This window comes from Enhydra lutris, unplaced genomic scaffold, assembly GCF_002288905.1.
Source record: "Enhydra lutris kenyoni isolate GAN:26980312 unplaced genomic scaffold, ASM228890v2 scaffoldscaffold35, whole genome shotgun sequence".
NCBI classification, from domain to species: Eukaryota; Metazoa; Chordata; class Mammalia; order Carnivora; family Mustelidae; genus Enhydra; species Enhydra lutris.
In genome coordinates, this window is record NW_019154119.1 from 20,951,311 (window position 1) to 20,970,480 (window position 19,170).

Consider the following 19,170-nt stretch of genomic DNA (forward strand, 5'->3'; position numbering starts at 1 on the left):
ATTGGATGAATACATCTTTCAGAGCAAATATAAATTTTAATACATTTGTGCAAAATACGAAGAATCGGTTTTCTTTCCTAATGCTCTGTGGCAATGTAGGGGAGGGCTTCCAATCCATGCAGAGACCACCTTCTTCTCTATGGACAGTACCACCCCAAAATAAACCCTAGGAAATGTTCTGAGCAAGTTATACTACAATGCATTTATGTGATAGCCTTCCTGCAGCAAATATTTGCCACAATGTTTTCATCTCTTGGTTTTCCTAAATGTCTTATCCCAAAAGTCTTTCCAAACATAGATTACTAGTAGTAATAAAAGAGATGAATGTTTAAACAAAGTCATGCAGTGTTTCTGTCTAAATTTTTAAAGATACTTAACATGCATTCTTATACTGAGTGTGGGGAAATAGGCACTCTTACGAACAGAATCGTGTCCTCTCCCCAAGAAAAAAATTATGGCAGCAGCAGAATCCAGCAGACTAAGACACACACACCCAGTGGGGCTGTTGCTAAAAGTGTCGTGCTCTCTCTCAGAGCGAGTTGGTCACACAGACTAAAGAGACAAATGGGGTCAATAACCATGTTCCCTCTTGTGAAATCCAACCCATGGAAATGAAGCAGATTCCTATATAAAGACATTTCTCATAGGATTATTTACAGAAACAAAATATGAAAAGAACCTATAGGTCCAGGTACTGAGAAATGGTCAAGTAAACTGGCACAGCCAGACAGTAATAAATTACGCAGCAGCTTAGAATTGTTGATCCAGAATTTGTATTTACAGGGGGTTATGGTCAAATACAGTTAATGCTGTAAACACACACACACACACACACCAGAAGGTACGAAGAGACCATGAAAAGTGAGTGTCCTTCAGGCTACGAGGAGGATCTGAGAAGTAGGACGAGGGATTTTGATTTTATTCTTTACAGGGTTCCAGGTTCCCACATGTATTTATAATAAGAATGTAAAAATGGGGAAAAACTACCCATTTGAATATTTTAATTTTTAAAGACCAAGAAAGGAAAGAAATGTTTTCTCTAATCTATAAATTAGGAAGCTACAAGTTCAGAGGACGTGCCAGACTTAACACAGCTCCCAAAGTTGCTGGTTGAGCTGAAGAATGAACCAGAGCTTCCTGCTCCGCGGGAATTCAAGCATCGGTCCATCTGCCACCCGACACTCCAGGTGGCTGGATGACCAACAGACCCTACCTGAGTACCCAAGAACAGTTTCCTGGGGAAGTCCCTGATGGAGAGGTTAGGGGCGGGCAGGAGCCCCTGCACACACGGCCAAAGCCCAGCATGGTTAGATGAGGGCACATCTGAATTTTGGAAAACAGTGCAGCCAGTGATGTAAAGCACAGCTTATCCACATGTGCTCATAAGGAACCATCTCCAAGACACACTGTGTGGTGGAAAAAAGGGGGCACCCAACAGTGTCTGTAGGATCCAAATGCTTGGGTCTGTGAACCTGTCCTGTAAGGATCCTCCAGAAGCGGTTAGCAGCCATTGTCTTCAGGGAAGTCACTACGGATCTAGGGACAGAAGGTGGGAGGAACACTTACTTGTAACACATACCTTTTAAAGCTGTTTATTTCTTTACCGTGGGCATATGTTACTCTGGTCCCAAAAAGTAGTTTTTAGAAATATAACTCAAATTAGAGATGTTAAACACATAAAACTATACTCTATGCACCTGCTATGATGCTCATTAAGGTTTGATAAATATTTTAAGTAGAACATATTTTAAATTACTAAATAAGAAATATTTTAAATTTTTAAAAAATAAGAAATAGCACATGGATCTAGGAATGGACCTTCCTCAGGTGTTGATGATGGTGATGATGGTGACCCAACAGGTACCATGTGACGCAGCTTTGCTTAGTGGCAGAAGCAGGACCTGTGGTCTGGACCTGCTCAGTTCTGGGGGGACCCAGACAGCCAGGGGAGCCCCAGGCTCTCTCTCTGAATCTGGGCACACACTCAAGCAGCCACCCCACTACCACCCCAGCTCCCCTGCCTGTGAGAAGGGAGAAACTCCTTTCTCCCTTGAACATCAAAGACTCTGGAACCCACCACAACTATTTTGTTTGCTTGCTTTTTATAGTTGCAGGTTCTCCAAGCAAACATGATCAGGTCTCTGTAGAGAAGACACTGCGTTTGAATGGATATTTGGGTCCATCTAGTGGAATTTCTAGCACTCCGATCTAATGCGTGGAGCACATGCTGCAAGTGTAAATGGTCTGTAATAGAGGGAAAAAAAGTCCATCAAAAGAAGTGAGAATCACTGATATTTTGGTTCATGCCAAAAAAAAAAAAAAGTAGCTTTAGGGATATGCCTCTTTGTCAGGCAAGATCCATAAGTCAATACTGCTCCCCAAAATTTCTATACACTCTTCAGAAAGAGGCGTCTTTCACAAACTTTGGAAATACTCTGCCTCTCATCTTTTCAAAACAGCTTTCAGGCCTAGAGAAGGCACGATGGAAAGACCCAGGTGCTGAAGGAGAGGTATGCTATGGCAGTGATGGTCCAGGTTCTGAAGAGACATGAAAGGGGCACATTTGGCTAATCAACAGGTCATGTTTCCTGCATCCTTCTGCCTCCCAGTCTGGGCTCTGAGGAGTCTAGCCGGGGCTTTCCCCCTGACGGCCCCCGGCCCTTCGCTGGTCAGCACGCATGTGAAGGACACCGGGTCAGGGACATGGCAGGTGCTGACCACAGCCAGGACCAGACGCCCCAGCTGGTGCTATTCAGACACAAGAGCCCACACTTCTGCAGAAACTCCCTGGGATTCTGTGCCCTGGGAACAGAACGTGGTAAAAGGGAGGACACTAGCTTCATCTCCACATCACAGGTTTTCATCATAAATATGATAACATCCCAGTACAAGAAGGCCTCAGAGAGCTCCTGCTGCGGGACCGGCACTGGGCGGGGCTGCTGTCGTGTCCCCAGGGAGCCCACGCACACGGGCGCATGATATCATCCGTCCTGTTTTACAAGCAAGGGAGCCAATTCAGAGACATGGGGCATGTGCCAGTCACAAAGACAGGAAAATGAAAGTGGGATTTGAGCCAATGATGCTTTTGAGTCGAGTGTGTGCTTTCTGCAACCCCAAATCTAAGGCAGACAGGCCCAGAGAGCCGTCTTGATCACCCGGGACACCCGGGACACACAGTCCCAGGCACCTTGAACCCTAGCATCAGCTGTGGCTCCAGGGGGAATGGAGACTCCAGACATCCCCCTCCCGCCACAGCACGGGAGCATGACATGCTATAGCCCCACAGGTCTTTGCCTTTGGTCTTACTTTGCCAGTAAGAGCTCAGTGTGGGGAAATAACCCGTAAGCTTCCCTTCAACACCCACCAGCTGCAACTGCCAGCTTTCAAAATAAGAGCCTAAGATTAAATTGTGTGTGGGAAGCCCCTTGCCTTTCCACCCCCATGTAAACTGTTGAACAGCACGGCAACTGGATTGTTTTCCAAATCAGGTTCAAGAGAAGAAAGGAGGGGAGGGAGGGGACAGGGGTGAAGAAGAGGGAGGAGGGAAGAGGGGGAAGCCAGAGGGAGAGGAGGGTGGGGAGGAGGGAGGAGGGAGGAAGGCTGGTGAAGGTGAGTCTGTCCAGCTGAACGCTGTCTCTAAGGAGCCCAGCAGCTGTGACCTCTCACAAGACCTTACTCACTTAACGTGCCGGGAGGTGCGGTGAAGATTCCACCACCGGGAAGGCACATTCATGTCACAGTGTACCACCGGTTTGATCTGAAAAGAGAAAAAGTGTCAGAATTCAGTTCAAAGTGACAAACACCTGTTAACTAGCAGCGGACCGCATAGACCTGCCCAAAACAAGCAAATGTGGGGTCGGGCCTGGCTAACAGCCTCACGGGGCAGCCCCAGGAAGGGCCGGATTCCTCGCTGGCAGGGGGACAGGACTCCCGCCCAGCAGCTCCAGGCGAATGGGGTTGGGATCGGCGGGCTGTGCCTTCCCGTCGGGGTAAGGGCCAGGTGAGCAGCTGCACAGCGGGCTAGAGCCGTCCTGGAAGGTCCGGAGAGACCCGCGGCATCTCCAGACGCGCCCAGTGGCGCACCTGACAAGCCAGCATCCGTGATGCGCTCCCCAGGCACGCGGCTCGGCCAAACCATGGGGCCCAAGAATGGTGGGTGGCTTCTCAGTCAGGCCATGGGGTTCAGCTAGAATGCCCTACAAGCAGGTGAGAACACGTCCCCCGTTCCCTGATCCTTTCCTGTGCACCCCACTTGAGGAGCTTAGCTGCCCCTGGGGCTCCTTCAGCTTCTACCTCACATCCCCTGTGGCCTAACACACGGAGGAAAAGGATCTCGGAGCCTTGCCGCAGGCAACCAAAATCTCTCTTCCCTGGAGTCTTATCATTTGCACGAGCTCAGAAAAGCAAGAGGAGGGGATTGTGCTGTGGACACACTGCGGAGGGCGGGTCGTCAAGACCATGACCCCACACAGTCCCAGAGCTGCCTCAAGGATTCTCCATCATGACCTCCTGAAACTTGCTCCCCAGCGGTGTTTGTCCCTTCTCTGTCCCCCCGCCCAGCAGGCTGGAGAGCTGGGGCCGATTCACCCTCCAGACCTCCAGGGCCCGAGTGCCCCACCCGAGCCACGAGGCCTCCACATTCCCTCTCCCTGAGCCCAGCCTACCCGCCTGCTCATTCCGCCACTGCGCACTCTGCCAGCCTCCACCCGGGACCACCGGCAGCAACGCCCCTTTGCTCGGCTCCCGGCAGCTCAGCCCGCCCACCGGCCCCTCCCCCACGCACCACGGACGCCACAGCCCCTCAGTGCTCACCATCAACCACCCTGCCCAGCAGGCCCTCATCAGAGCGCTCGGGTGCCCCCACACCGCACGCTGCCATTCCAGCAGGCTGCACCCCACCCCCCCACCCCTCCCCACACCCTCTCACCCCTCCCCACACCCCCACCCCCCCCCCCCAGCTGCTGCACCTTCTGAATTGTCGGAAGGTGCAGCTCACAGTGGGGCTGGACTCAACAGCACGGGAAGCGTTTGCTGCGGGCTTGGGGCTCCGGTCTGACAAACGCCTCCCTTGGCGCCAGCCCCTGAACGTCCTCTCGGCCTGGAGCGTGCTGCCTGCCTGGGCTCCAACTCCAGGTGCCCAATCACAGAATCGAGGAGACCCTGAGTCTTTTCCTCCCCCACCGCTTCAACTAAACCGTCAGCGCGTCTCTCCCTTCTAACCCCCAGCCGTACCCCGGACCCATGCACATCCACCATGCTGGTCAGGCGGCCCCATCTCCCAGCGGCTCATCCTCCCAGCCCCGCGGTCCCTTCCCCACGGGACCGCCCTGGTGAACATCAGTCAGAATGGTCACCCCCGACTCAGAGCCCCCGTGGTGGAGAGAGCCGCACCTGCACTAAAATCCCCACTCCTCCCTTCCTCCCCACACCACAGCCCTGCATGCGTTCCCGCAGCCCTCGGGCATCGAGCTTGTCCCGGCACAAGACCTTGAGCCTGGAATGTCCCCCTGTGTCTTCGCACACCTTGCTCTTTCCTGCATTTAGGACTCCGCTTAGAAGCAGCCCCTCGAGAGGTGCTCCCTGATCAATCACGCCTTAGATTTATTTCCATCTAGCATTTAATACCGTCTAATATGTCTGTGTTTACTTGTTCACTTATCGTTGACTCCTCCTCCCTGGAATGTAAGCCTCCAGAGAAGCAGAGATCTTGATGGTCACATTCGACTAAGGATCCCCAGAGCCTGAACAATGAGTGGCCCAGAGCAGGAGTTCGAGAAGAAGGTTGTGAGTATGAAGGAATAAATGTTGTCATGGCAAGTGAGAAACAGCCGACACTCCAGGAAGAATCCCAGGAGAAGTGAGGTCAGTGAGCGTGGTGGAAATGCAGCCGACAGCCCATCACCCTATAGATAAGGTTCTATACACCTGCATGCTGATGGCAAAAAATCACAGCCAAGAATACCAAAAACTACCATGAACTGGCTGACCTAGTTTAAAAACAAAGCAACAGGAATTATCGTCTGCAAAATTCTATTAAAGTACAACTACCCTAAGAAACAGCTTTCTGCTTCATTGCATAAAATTATGGAAACAATGAGCTAATCGCTTTTTTATGTGTTAATGATTCATTAACCTGGATATCACCTGCCTAATTCAATAACCCCAGCAATTAAATACATGATTCTGGGTTTTTTCTCCCAGTACTGCACATGAGCCCCTAAGAAAGCAGAGGTGGTTCCTGTGACTGTCTGATGGTGAGGACAGCTTCAGGGATCGTGTGTCCGCTCATCTGCGCTGAGAGCCTGCAGGGCTCCCAAACCAACAGTCCGAGCGAATTAAACCAAATCTACACCAACGGCAGAAGAACACTCAAGGTCATGGCAGGGGTATGTCCCCGGGCAGAAGCTGTGGTTGGCTGGATGCCCCGTGGTGGCAGGCGCTGCCCTCAAACCTAACCCTGCAAACAACCAGGCGAAGTACCCGCGCGGTGAACAATCAGAGCTGCTAGTGTCTTCACCACGAACCCCGCTGCCAAGCGTCCTGGCCTCCATACGCCATCAGAAAACACGTGGTTGTAGATGTGGCGCACTGGGGGTTTGAACCTATGCCGCGTGGCGCATGGAGCCTGAGGGGGGCCTCTGCAATTCTGGCCCTGGCCCCGTCCCCTTCCATTTACAGGACCTGGAACAGCTTGTGCACCTGTGTCCTCGTGCGTGAAATGTGGGTGAAGGCGGCGGATGTGGACCAAAACGCAGATGAAAGTGGCCCCTGTCTGAGAAGGTCTGCTCTCAGTGTGCCCAGCACGAGATGAGATGATGCACTGCGGGGCCCAGCAAAGCACCAGGGAGGGTCCGAGCTTGGCTGAGAGCTGCTGCTGCTGCTGCTGGTGGCGTCGTCCTCATGGCCTCCTACGTCTCTGCTCTCTGCACTTCAGCGAGCTCCTCCAACTACCCTCAGTGAACATCCTCACAGCCTTTTCCATGCAAAACATCAAACCAAAAAGGGTAGCACCAAGGAGTCTAGCACCAGGAAAAGACCGCGTCACGTAGCCACATCAAGGCGGGAATCTCATCATGAGCGAACGGCATTCAGGGTCTGGAACCCGAGCCCGGGGCCGTGCAAGCTAAATCAACAGAGAGGCCCTGCACGACCTGACGGTGGGGGCCGAGCCTGAGCCTGAAGAGATGCGTTTGTAAAGAAACACACAATCGCCACCCATCACAGAAACCCTATGGAAAGTGCGGTGGGCTCCCCGTTTCTCATTCTGCTCAGTAAGGGAAAGGTCATGCTAGACCACTTCCAAAGTCACTTCAGTTCTCATTCTGTGATCCTCTGAGTCCAAAAACAGAACAAAACAAAACAAACAAACAAAAACGCACACAGCTTAACTCTTTCCCAAAAATGCCCAGGAATCTGCAGAGGTTAGCCCTTCTGGAGCAGTGATGGGAGGACGGGAAAGGCAGGCAGGTGGTGAATTACCCCCCTTCACACCCTCCCACCCGGTGCCATTGCCTGCAGAAATGTAGCAAATCAATGACTCCTTTTGTAAAAATAAAACAGCAACACATGAGACTAACCACTCGTCCTGGCCTGGTGTCCACAGCCTGCGTCCCCCGCAGAGCTCGAACGATGGCACACAGATAAAGCACCGGAAAAGGAAGAAAGAAAGAAGAGTGAGACTGTGGGGGTGGAGGACAGGGAAATACAAACAGAAGCAGAGAAAAGAAGGACAAAAACAGGTGAGCACAGGCCAGCACACTTAAACACTTCTCCAGTATCCCTGGGGTCAGAGGCGATTCACTCTGTGCGCACGTTTAAACTATGCAGTTAAAAGAAATAATGAAGATACTGACACATGGCGACCAATGGAGGGGAAGAGTTTCCCACATCAGCTTCGATGAGGAGGCTAGGAAAAGCAGGTCCACCCAGCGAAGCTGGCAGAGAGGGAGAAGCAAGTGGGCCAAGGCTGCCTGGTGGACTCCAGCATGCGCCCACACCAGCCACCCCCATCCGCCCCATGCCACAGTGGAAATCTCCATCGTTGGGCCAAGATGGTGCGTCCACAGTGTCTCCGACAAAAATGCAAATGTATCACATGGCAGAGAACCGAAGTTAGCTCCCTCCTCTGACTAAACAGCAGAAATCATCCGTGAAGGCCTGCGCCCTGGGAGGGAAGGGCCCTGGGGGAGTGCAGGGAGAAGGATGTCCTAAGGAGAAAGGGACGAAAGCGAAGGTGCAGAGAAGAGTCACCCCACGTAGGAGTGGGACTCCCTACCCAACAACACAGAAGAAAGTTCAAAGCAGAACCAATGAAATCGAAAACAGAGCAAAGAAATTAAGAAAACCAATAAAACCAAAAGTCGTTTCTTTGCGAAGATTGATGAAAGTGACAAAGCTATACAGTCTCATCGGGAAAACAGAGAAAAGACGCAGATGCCCAGGAACAGCAGGCATGAGGGAGGTCACATTGCTGGGTTCCACAGATGTTAACGGATCAGAGAACTTTATAAACGACTTCCTGGGGAGCCTGGGTGGCTCATTCTGTTAAGTGTCTGATTCTAGGTTTCGGCTCAGGTCATGATCTCACGGTCCTGGGATCGAGCCCCGTGTCGGGCTCCCTGCTTAGCGGGGAGTATGTTTCCCTTCTCCCTCTCTCTGCCTCTCCCCCAGCTCCCATGAGCTTACTTTCTCTAAAATAGGTAAATAAATCTTTTTTTTAGTCTGTTAAACATCATGCAGTACATCATTAGTTTTTGATGTAGTGTTTCACGGTTCATTGTTTGCATATAACACCCAGTGCTCCATGCAGTACATGCCCTCCTTAATACCCACCACTAGTCTCACCCATCTCCCCAGCCCCCTCCCCTCTGTAACCCTGTTTGTTTCCCGGAGTCCACAGTCTCTCGTGGTTCATCTCCCCTTCCAATTCCCCTTCACTTTTCCCTTCCTTCTCCTAACATCCTTCATGCTATTCCTTATGTTCCATAAGTAAGTGGAACCACATGATAATTGAATTTCTTTGCTTGACTAAATAAATCTTTTTTAAAAAATTAAAAATAAATTATTTTTTTGTGATAGATTCAACAACTGAAATGAAATGGACAAATTAAAAGACACAAACTAGCAAAGTTCACTCAAGAAGAAACAGACAACCTGAGGAGCCCTATAGCTGGGAAGATAGCTGGATGTGTAGTTAAAGACCTTCCCACAAAGACAACTCCAGGTCCAAGGGGTTCCCCTGGCAACTTCTACCAGACACTTAAGGAAGAAATGATACCAAAACTAGAGAAATAAGTTAAAAGAATAAAAACCTGCACAACAGCATCCCTCCATGAACACAGATGCAAAAATTCCAGACAAAATTTTAGCAAATAAAATCCAAAAATTTATAAAAAGGACAATAATTAAAAATCAATGTAATCCATAATATTAACAAACAAAAAGCGAAAAACCCCAAGATCATCTCAGCAGACACAGAAAAAGCCCCGCCAATTCTAATTTAGATCTGAATCCTACATCGCGAGCAGAGCCTCTCCCCCAGTATAGACCTGACCCAGCCCAGCGGGCAGAGGGCATGGTGTTTTATCTTGCCCGCCTTCAACCTTCTGCTCCTCCCTGCTCTTCCAGGGCTGGGCTGTGTCTAATGTGATTGGAGCTGCTGCAGGGACTTCCTCAGCAGGTGTCCAACGTGGTTTTGGCAACTTTGAGAGGAGGGGGCTGGAGCAGGTTATTCTGGGAACCACCACAGGGCCTGCCTGCTGCACTGCTTCTAAATCAGGAGACACATTTTTCCATTGGATGCTTACTAAAATATTTCCATCCCCAGAGTAAGATAAAAAGCTAAAATAGTCCATAAAAGACTGATCTTTTAGCTCGTTGTTTTATTATACCCAGAATTATGGGGATGTGCCCCAAAAGCCACAAAGCAGGAAGGACATGGTGCAGTAAAGTAGTAGTAAGTAATCTGAGATGATGAAGGAAGGGTAAGACAGGCAGTGAGGTAAGCAGTGCAGATAGCAAGAGAGAGAGGTGCCCACCAGCGTGACCCACGAGTCTCTGCTCTGTGACTCTGGTGCTCTGTCCTCGTATGGGACAGCAGGACACAGATCTTGATTTCAGGCTGCGCTTACAGTCCACTCATGAGAGCAGATTTCCTGGATCAAATCTTCCCTTTCAGTCAAGACTCTTGGCTGTGCTCATTCAGGGTTGGCAATAGCACAGATACATGTCCCCAAACACACTATATTCCCACCCAGACAGGCACTTACACATCAAACAACAGTAACAATCCATTTTCGGGGACTTCTTCCGCAAAAGGAGAGGGCCCAAGGCAGGGGGCACCAAGCACACTCAGCCACACCCTCTACGCTGCTCAATGCCAAGGGTACTTATGGGCATTCTAGTACACCCCCAGAAGCAATACAACTTCTCAGAAACTTCCTGGTGGTAAATATTAAAGAAGTTCCAACTGTGCCTCTAATTCCACCTCTGTACTTACAGTCACGACTCTGAGCAAATATGTCTATATAAGGAATCCCTTACATCACTGTCAAATACTGAAAAAGCAGAATTACCTAAACATCTGCTGAGAGGGTGGGCCAGATAATTATGACAGGTTCACGTGACAGAGTATCTCGCAGCCATTAAAAACATGCTGCAGAAGATCAGTCACTGTATGAGAAAGCAGTCACAACATACAGTAAATAAAAAGGAGATTGGGAAAGAGTGTGTACTGATGGACCCCATTTCTGCAAACACATAAACACATCTGTACACATGTGTTGTACACATGTGTGTTTCCATGTATACATGCTTGGGGCTAGAGCACAGAACAGCCCCTGGAAACAGACGTGACAAAGTCAAAAAGCACCAACCCCAGGAGGTAAGACCATGGGTGATGCGCACTTTCTTCACTGAGCTTTTCTGCACAGCTTTCTGCCATTCTTCTCAATAAGGACTCTCTTTACAATCAGATTTTGTAGATGAAAAAACATAAACTCTAAGAAAAATTACAAACCCATTTGTGTGTCTTCATTGGAGAAGTGTCTGTTCATGTCTTCTGTCTATTTTTTGACGTGATTATCTGTTTTGTGTGTGTTGAGTTTGAGAAGTTCTTTATAGATCTTGGATATCAGCCCCTTGTCTGTACTGTCATTTGCGAATATCTTCTCCCATTCCGTGGGTTGCCTCTTGGTTTTGTTGACTGTTTGCTGTGCAGAAGATTTTGATCTTGGTGAAGTACCAAAAATTCACTTTCACTTTTGTTTCCTTTGCCTTTGGAGACATATCTTGAAAGAAATTTCTGTGGCCGATGTAGAAGAGGTTACTGCCTATATTCTCCTTTAGGATTCTGATGGATTCCTGCCTCACGTTGAGGTCTTTTATCCATTTCAAGTTTATCTTCATGTATGGTGTGAGAGAATGGTCGAATTTCATTCTTCTACACATAGCTGTCCAATTTTCCCAGCGCCATTTATTGAAGAGACTGTCTTTTTTCCACAGTATATTTTTTCCTGCTTTGTCAAAGATTAGTTGACCATAAAGTTAAGGGTCCATATCTGGGCTCTCTACTCTGTTCCACTGGTCTATGTGTCTGTGTCTGTTTTAAGTCAAAAAATGGGCAGAAGACATGAACAGACACTTATCCAATGAAGACATACAATGGCTAACAGACATATGAAAAAATGTTCTTCATCATTAGCCTTCAGGGAGATTCAAATCAAAACCACATTGAAATACCTTACACCAGTTAGAATGGCCAAAATTAACAAAACAGTAAACAACATGTGTTGGAGAGGATGTAGAGAAAGGGGAACCCTCTTACACTGTTGGTGGGAATGCAAGTTGGTGCAGCCACTTTGGAAAACAGTGTGGAGATTCCTTAAGAAATTAAAAATAGAGATTCCCTATGACCCTGCAATTGTACTACTGGGTATTTACCCCAAAGATACAGATGTAGTGAAAAGAAGGGCCATCTGTACCCCAATGTTCATAGCAGCAATGGCCACAGTCACCAAACAGTGGAAACAACCAAGATGCCCTTCAATGGATGAATGGATAAGGAAGATGTGGTCCATATACACTATGGAGTATTATGCCTCCATCAGAAAGGATGAATACCCAACTTCTGTATCAACATGGACAGGACTAGAAGAGATTATGCTGAGTGAAATAAGTCAAGCAGAGAAGAGTCAATTATCATATGGTTTCGCTTATTTGTGGAACATAAGGAATAACATGGAGGACATGGGGAAATGGAGAGGAGAAGGGAGTTGGGGGAAATTGGAGGGGAGACGAACCATGAGAGACTGTGGACTCTGAGGAACTAACTGAGGGTTTTGGAGGGAAGGGGGTAGGAAGTTGGGTGAGCCTGGTGGTGGATATTATGGAGGGCACGTATTGCATGGAGCGCTGGGTGTGGTGCATAAACAAGGAATTCTGGAACATTGAAAAGAAATTTAAAAAGTAAATAAAAATGTTTTTAAAACCTGAAAAAAATAAAAAGAAAAATTACAAAACTCTCAGGGATGACTATACTCCCGTGACTGTGAGTGCATGCCAGTCCCCACTCTAGCATCCTGACTTCACATCTGGCACGTCACTCAACCTCTCTGGTCAAAACCTCCTTGACTAGAAAACGAGGGGGTTTGACAATATAACCTGCAACTTTCCTGCTTGTCTTAAAAATCTAATGACTAATGATAATCATATCTTATCTTTTAAGTCACCCAAAAAAAGCACGCACATAGACTGAAACTTGAGCGCAACTTTTCAGAATTGTTGCTCATCCCCACTCCCTGCCCATCTGGAAAGAGGGAAGCAGGTGACCAGGTGTTAAGAATAATTACATGCCAGCTCATGGCAGAGAAAATGAAAGAATACCAAAACTACCACTTAAAGGAGTAAATACTCTCAAACATCTCACCTTTGAAATACCCAACAAAACAACATGTCCGTTGTTTTTTTTTTTAAAGTAAAAATCATGTTACCACCTAAATATCTACAGGATATGTTATTTAAAACCTAGTGGTTTCTGTTGCTTATTTTAAAAGGTGGATTTCTTTTATACTTATTAAATGGATTTTTTCTTTTTTTTTTCTTTTTTTTTTTGCTAAGAGTCAGGTGATGTGAACATAGTGATGGAAGGCTCCACCCTCTAGACCTTTCAAATGTCTGTCAAGCACAAAAATGTTAAGAACTTGGGGCAAATCTTTAAATTTAGCATTATAATTAGCTTCAATGTTATATAACTTAAAATAGCTTTTCTTGACACCCATCTGTTCAAATCCTCAAAAACAAAAGACAAGTGAAATATTTCAACAAATAATTGCACAGTGTGTCTCGAAGATGACGATCTTCCTAGGCATGGTCTTAGAGTATTTTTACTGACTTCCATCATGTTAGTTACTTAAGTGCTTTGACAAGTATGACAAGCTTGCAAAGCGGGTTCGGGCTTCAAGAGAAACATGCTCCTATAGGCATTGCCTACAAACCGCTGATTTAGTAAAAGCGATATCATCCAGTGCTGACATTCAAAGTTTTCCCAGATCACCCAATTTATCCCAACTTTGGTAATTAGCAGCGAACACTTACTTCCTTCAACCTTCTCATCTTTGCAGGTTTTCCGGGATCTATATGAATATAACTGCAAAAGAAGAAAGAAAGACCTAATTAGAAGGTAAATATTGAGATGGGAGGTCAGAGTCTTTTCAGAGAGGACTCCTTTTTGGCATTCCCATAAGCGAATCCACAACAACTTCAACTAAAGTAAAGAGCAGCACCTGGGACATGGACGCTCAATGGCAAGGTCAACGGCAAAGTCATCTCAGACAATGCCAAACAGTGGCGCTCTTTCCCTCCTATAACCTTATTAATCCAAAGGGACAGTATCGATCATCTACGCCAACCTCCTTATTTACCAGCTCACCAAAGAGCCCAGAAGCGAGCTCACCCAGAGTCCCGAAAACTGGCCAGAGTCCGAGCAGAGTCCCTCCCTATCTAGCTCCTCATCATCCGCACCATCCCCTCCTATCACACAGAATTACATCACCATCCCCATTCTGCCAAAACTGAACACTGGGAAATGTCACCAGAATATCACATATGTGAGCCCCACCAGTACAACTTTTGACAGTTGGGGACATTCGGAGAGCCCTCCATATGCCTCAAAAATAGAACAGGTACTTTCTTGTGATAATAAACACCTTAATTTTATATCCTTTAAGGTTTCTTCCTGATTTAAAAAATCATATATCTGAGATTGTTGCCGTTGTTGACCGTTTTAGCAATATTCGGAGAAGGATTGACAAAGAGTTGGCAGCTGGAAGGAAAAGGAATTACAAAGTATTCAGTTGAGTCAAGAGTCACAAGACAGCTGCTTACAGAAGCCAGGCAAATAATAACGATGCTTGCCCAGGGCCATCTTAGGGAACGGTAGGGACTGTGGCAAGCATGAACCTACTTCCTGCCAGGGTGAGCAGTGCTCATTGCTCCAGGGCCCTTTTCTGAGGTGGAAATTCAAGCAACTAAAAACTTAGTCCTTCTGAACAATCAACCTTCTATATATTTTTTTCAATAAAACTAAAATTTCATACTATTACATAAACTCCCTTTTGTTATAAAATGTCCCAGACAATTCACATCTTTGAAAACTGTGTGACCCAAACTAAACATGGCACACTCAGAACTCTAGCTCAACACCTCTGCTTGTGCCCTTGTATGAGCTCTTCTTCCAGTTTTAACCCCCCAAATTCCATGTTTGATGAACACTAATCTCCAAATGAGACAAATTATTCCATAATTAAGTGGAAACAAAGAGTAAAAATCAATGCATGGGGGACCTGGGTGGCACCATTGTTTGGGCATCCAACAATTGGTTCTGGCTTGGGTCATGATTTTAGGGTCATGGGATCAAGCCCCACATAGGGCTCCATGCTCAGCACAGAACCCACTTGGGAATCTCTCACTCTGCCCCTCCCACTCATACACTCTATCTGTCTCTAAAATAAACCATTTTTTTTAAGTACAAATAAATGCAGAAAAACTAAGGCAGATGTGGAGGAAGCAAGATGGCAGAGGAGTAGGAAACTAAAATATCATCAGGTCCCAGGAGTTCAGCCAGATAGTTAACAAACCATTCTGAACACCTACAAACTCAACAGGAGATCAAAGAGAAGAAGAGCAGAAATTCTAGGAACAGGAAATTGGCCACTTTCTGGAAGGTAGGACATGCAGAGAAGTGAATCCAAGTGATGGGAAGAGAGACCGTGGGAAGAGGGGCTAGCTCCTGGCAAGCAGAGCAGTGGAGCACAAAATTGAAACTTTTAGAAGTCTGCTCCACTGAGGGGCCTTGCTCCAGAGGCTAAGCAGGCGTCAGGGAGTGAGGTTGGGGAGCCCTCATGGGGACATTATGGTCTCAGCACCTGCAGGGTCATGAAAAGACCAGATGTGTCTGAGTGTGGAGTGCTTCCAGGTATCAGAGTGTGGAAGCTGGCTGCAGAGATGGAGTGGGGTGGGGGTGGGGGCTCTCAGCTCAGGGTTACCTTAAACCATTGTCTGAGGCATAGTCGAGCCACTGCTCTTCAAGCAGGGACACCACAAGTGGCAGATCTGGGAAGACTCACTTTCCTCCTGCAAAAGGAGAAGTGCAGGACCACCTTGCAGGAACCTGCTGGGTTTGGAGACTCTAAACAGGGCCATGCACCAGAGATAGAAATGCTCAATCACAGGCCAGGTGAGCACGGAGTATGGTCGGAGACCAGAAAGATAGGAGGGATCAACTCCTATTCTCTGAAAGTGCACTGAGGAGTGGGCACTTGAGCTCTTAGCTCCTATGGGCCAGAAATTGGGAGGCCACCATTTTCATTCCCGTCCTCCAAATCTATAGGGAAAACATTCAGGGAACAAAAGCTCCCAAGAGTGAAACCAAGCAGATTATTTAGCCTGGCCCCTGGCACAGGTGGTGCAATTGTACCCCTGTGCAAAGACATTTGAGAATCACTGCCACAGGCCCCTCCCCCAGAAAATGAGCAAGAACATACAGCCAAGACCAAGTTCACCAATCAATGAGAATAGCAGAACTCCAGAGCTAGGGGAAAGCAACACAGAATTCATGGCTTTTTTCCCATGATCCTTCAGTCTTTCAAAGTTGAATATTTTTAATTTTATTTTTCTCATATTCTATTTTTTTTTAATTTTTACTGTTTCTTATTTTAATGTTTCTTAACTATTTTATCTTATCAATACCATTTTAAAAATCTTTTTTAAATTTTCATTACTATAGTCATACTTCATCCTTTCATTGTATTTAATCTTGTTTTTTGTATAATATAGGGGGGTTTTTTTCTTTAAAATTTTGGGATACAATTTCTTCTATAGATCAAAATATACCCTAAATCTAGTGCATGCTTTGTTCTACTCTCCAGCCTGATCACAATCTTTCCTCCTTGCTTTCTTTTTCAACCAACTTCTAATCTTATCAATTCCTTTTTTAGAATCTTTTTTAATTTTCATCTTTACAGTCATATTCCATCCCTTCATCATGTTTATCCTTATTTTTGTATACATATAAGTTTTTCTTTCTTTAAAATTTTGGGAGGTATTTCCTTCCAAGAGACCTGAATACACCCAAAATCAAGTGTGTAGCTCTATTCTATTCAACATTATAATATATATATTTTTTTCCTCTTTTCTTCTTCCCCCAGTACCTGGTCTCTTATGATTTGGTTAGCATATATTTTTCTGGGGTCTTTGCCACCCTTTTAGTATTTTGTTCTTTCATTCATCTATTCTTATCTGCATAAAATGACAAGGCAGAAAAACTCACCTCAAAAAAAAAAAACAAGAGGCAATACCAATAGCTAAGGATCTAATCAATAGGGACAATAGTAATATGTCAGAACTACAGTTCAGAATGATGATAATCAAGGTGCTATCTAGGCTTGAAAAAAGCATGGAGGATATTAGAGAATCCCTTTCTGGAAAAACAAAATCCCTTTCTGGAGAAATAAAAGAACTAAAATCTAACAAAACTGAAATTTTTAAAAAGCTATTAATGAGGTACAATAAGAAATGGAGGCTCTTACTGCTAGGATAAATGAGGCAGAATAGAGAATTAGTGATACAGAAAGCCAAATGACTGAGAACAAAGAAGCTGAGCAAAAGAGAGACAAACTACTACTGGACCACAAGGGGAATATTCAGAGATAAGTAATACCATATATGAGACAATATTAGAATAATTGGGGTCCCAGAAGAAGAAGAAAGAGAGAGGGGGAAGAAGGTATATTGAAGCAAATTATAGTAGAGAATTTCCCTAATATGGCAAAGGAAACAAACATCAATATCCAGGAGACACAGAGAACCCCACTCAAAATCAATAAGAATAGGTCCACATCCTGTAATCTAGTAGTAAAACTTACAAGTCCTAGTAACAAAGAGAAAATCCTGAAGGCAGCTTGGGAAAAGAAGTCTGTAACATACAATGGTAGAAATATTAGACTGGCAGCAGACCTGTCGACAGAGAACTGGCAGGCCAGAAAGGACTGGCATAATATATTCAGAGCACTAAATTAAAAAAACATGTAACCAAGAATACTATACCCAGCTAGGCTGTCATTGAAAATAGAAGGAGAGATAAAGAGCTTCCAGGACAAACAAAAACTAAAAGAATTTGCAAACACCAAACCATCCCTACAGGAAATATTGAAAGGGTTCCTCTAAGCAAAGAGAGAGCCTAAAAGTAACAAACCAGAAAGAACAGTAATAGTCACCTTACAGGCAATACAATGGCACCAAATTCATATCTTTCAATAGTTACCCTAAATGTAAATGGGCTAAATGCCCCAATCAAAAGACAAAGGGTATCAGAATGGATAGACCCAAAGACACCTCCAGATTTAAAGTGAGGGGGTGGAAAATAATTTACCATGTTATGGACATCAAAAGAAAGCTGGGCTGGCAATCCTTATATCAGACTAGTTAGATTTTAAGCCAAAGACTATGATAAGAGATGAGGAAGGACACCATATCATACTTAAAGGGTCTGTCCAACAAGAACCTAAAATTTTAAATATCCATGCCCCTAACATGGGAGCAGACAATTATATAAACCAACTAATAACAAAATCAAAGAAACACATCAACAGTAATACAATAACAGTAGGGGACTTTAACACCCCCCCCCTCACTGAAATGGACAGATCATCTAAGCAAAAGGTCAACAAGGAAATAAAGGCCTTAAATGACACACTGGACCAGATGGACATCACAGATATCTTCAGAACATTCCATCCCAAAACAACAGAATACACATTCTTCTCTACTGCACATGGAACTATCTCCAGAATGGATTACATCCTGGGTCACAAATCAGGTCTTAACTGATACCAAAAGACTGGGATCATTCCCTGCATATTTTCAGACCACAATGCTCTGAAACTAGAACTCAATCACAAGAGGAAAGTTGGAAAGAACTCAAATTACCTGGAGGCTAAAGAGCATCCTACTAAAGAATGAATGGGTCAACCAGGAAATTAAAAAGAATTTTTAAAAATCATGGAACAGGGGCACCTAGGTAGCTCAGTAGGTTAAAGCCTCTGCCTTCAGCTCAGGTCGTGGTCCCAGGGTCCTGGGATTGAGCCCTGCATCAGGCTGTCTGCTCAGCAGGCAGCCTGCTTCCCTTCCTCTCTCTCTCTCTGCCTGCCTTTCTGCCTACTTGTGATCTCTGTCAAATAAATAAATAATTTTTTTTAAAAAATCATGGAAAAAATGAAAATGAAAACACAACTGTTTGAAATCTTTGGGACACAGCAAAGCTGGTCCTGAGAGGAAAATACATAGCGATACAAGTCTTTCTCAAAAAACAAGAAAGCTCTCAAATACACAGCCAACCCTACACCTAAAGGAGCTGGAGAAAGAACAGCAAAGAAAGCCTAAACCCAGCAGGAGATGAGAAATAATAAACATCAGAGCAGAAATCAATGAAATACAAACCAAAAGGACAGTACAACAGATCAACAAAACTAGGAGCTGGTTCTTTTGAAAGAATTAATAAGATTGATAAATCCCTGGCCAGACTTCTCAAAAAGAAGAGAGAATGGACCCAAATTAATAAAATCATGAGTGAAAGGGGAGAGATCACAACCAACACCAAAGAAATACAAGCCATTA

The 19,170-nt window shown here is 45.7% G+C and overlaps 1 protein-coding gene across 1 annotated transcript in view; it reads right to left on the reverse strand.

Annotated features, from left to right (window-relative positions):
- Positions 1-19,170, reverse strand: part of LOC111154147 (doublecortin domain containing 2C) — a 74,726-nt gene that overhangs the window by 36,044 nt on the left and 19,512 nt on the right. Inside the window, exons 2-3 of the mRNA XM_022513561.1 lie at positions 13,594-13,645; positions 3,681-3,757 (exon numbers count right to left, since the gene is read on the reverse strand). Of these exons, the coding sequence (XP_022369269.1) occupies positions 3,681-3,757; positions 13,594-13,645 (129 nt within the window). The remainder of the gene's footprint in view (positions 1-3,680; positions 3,758-13,593; positions 13,646-19,170) is intronic.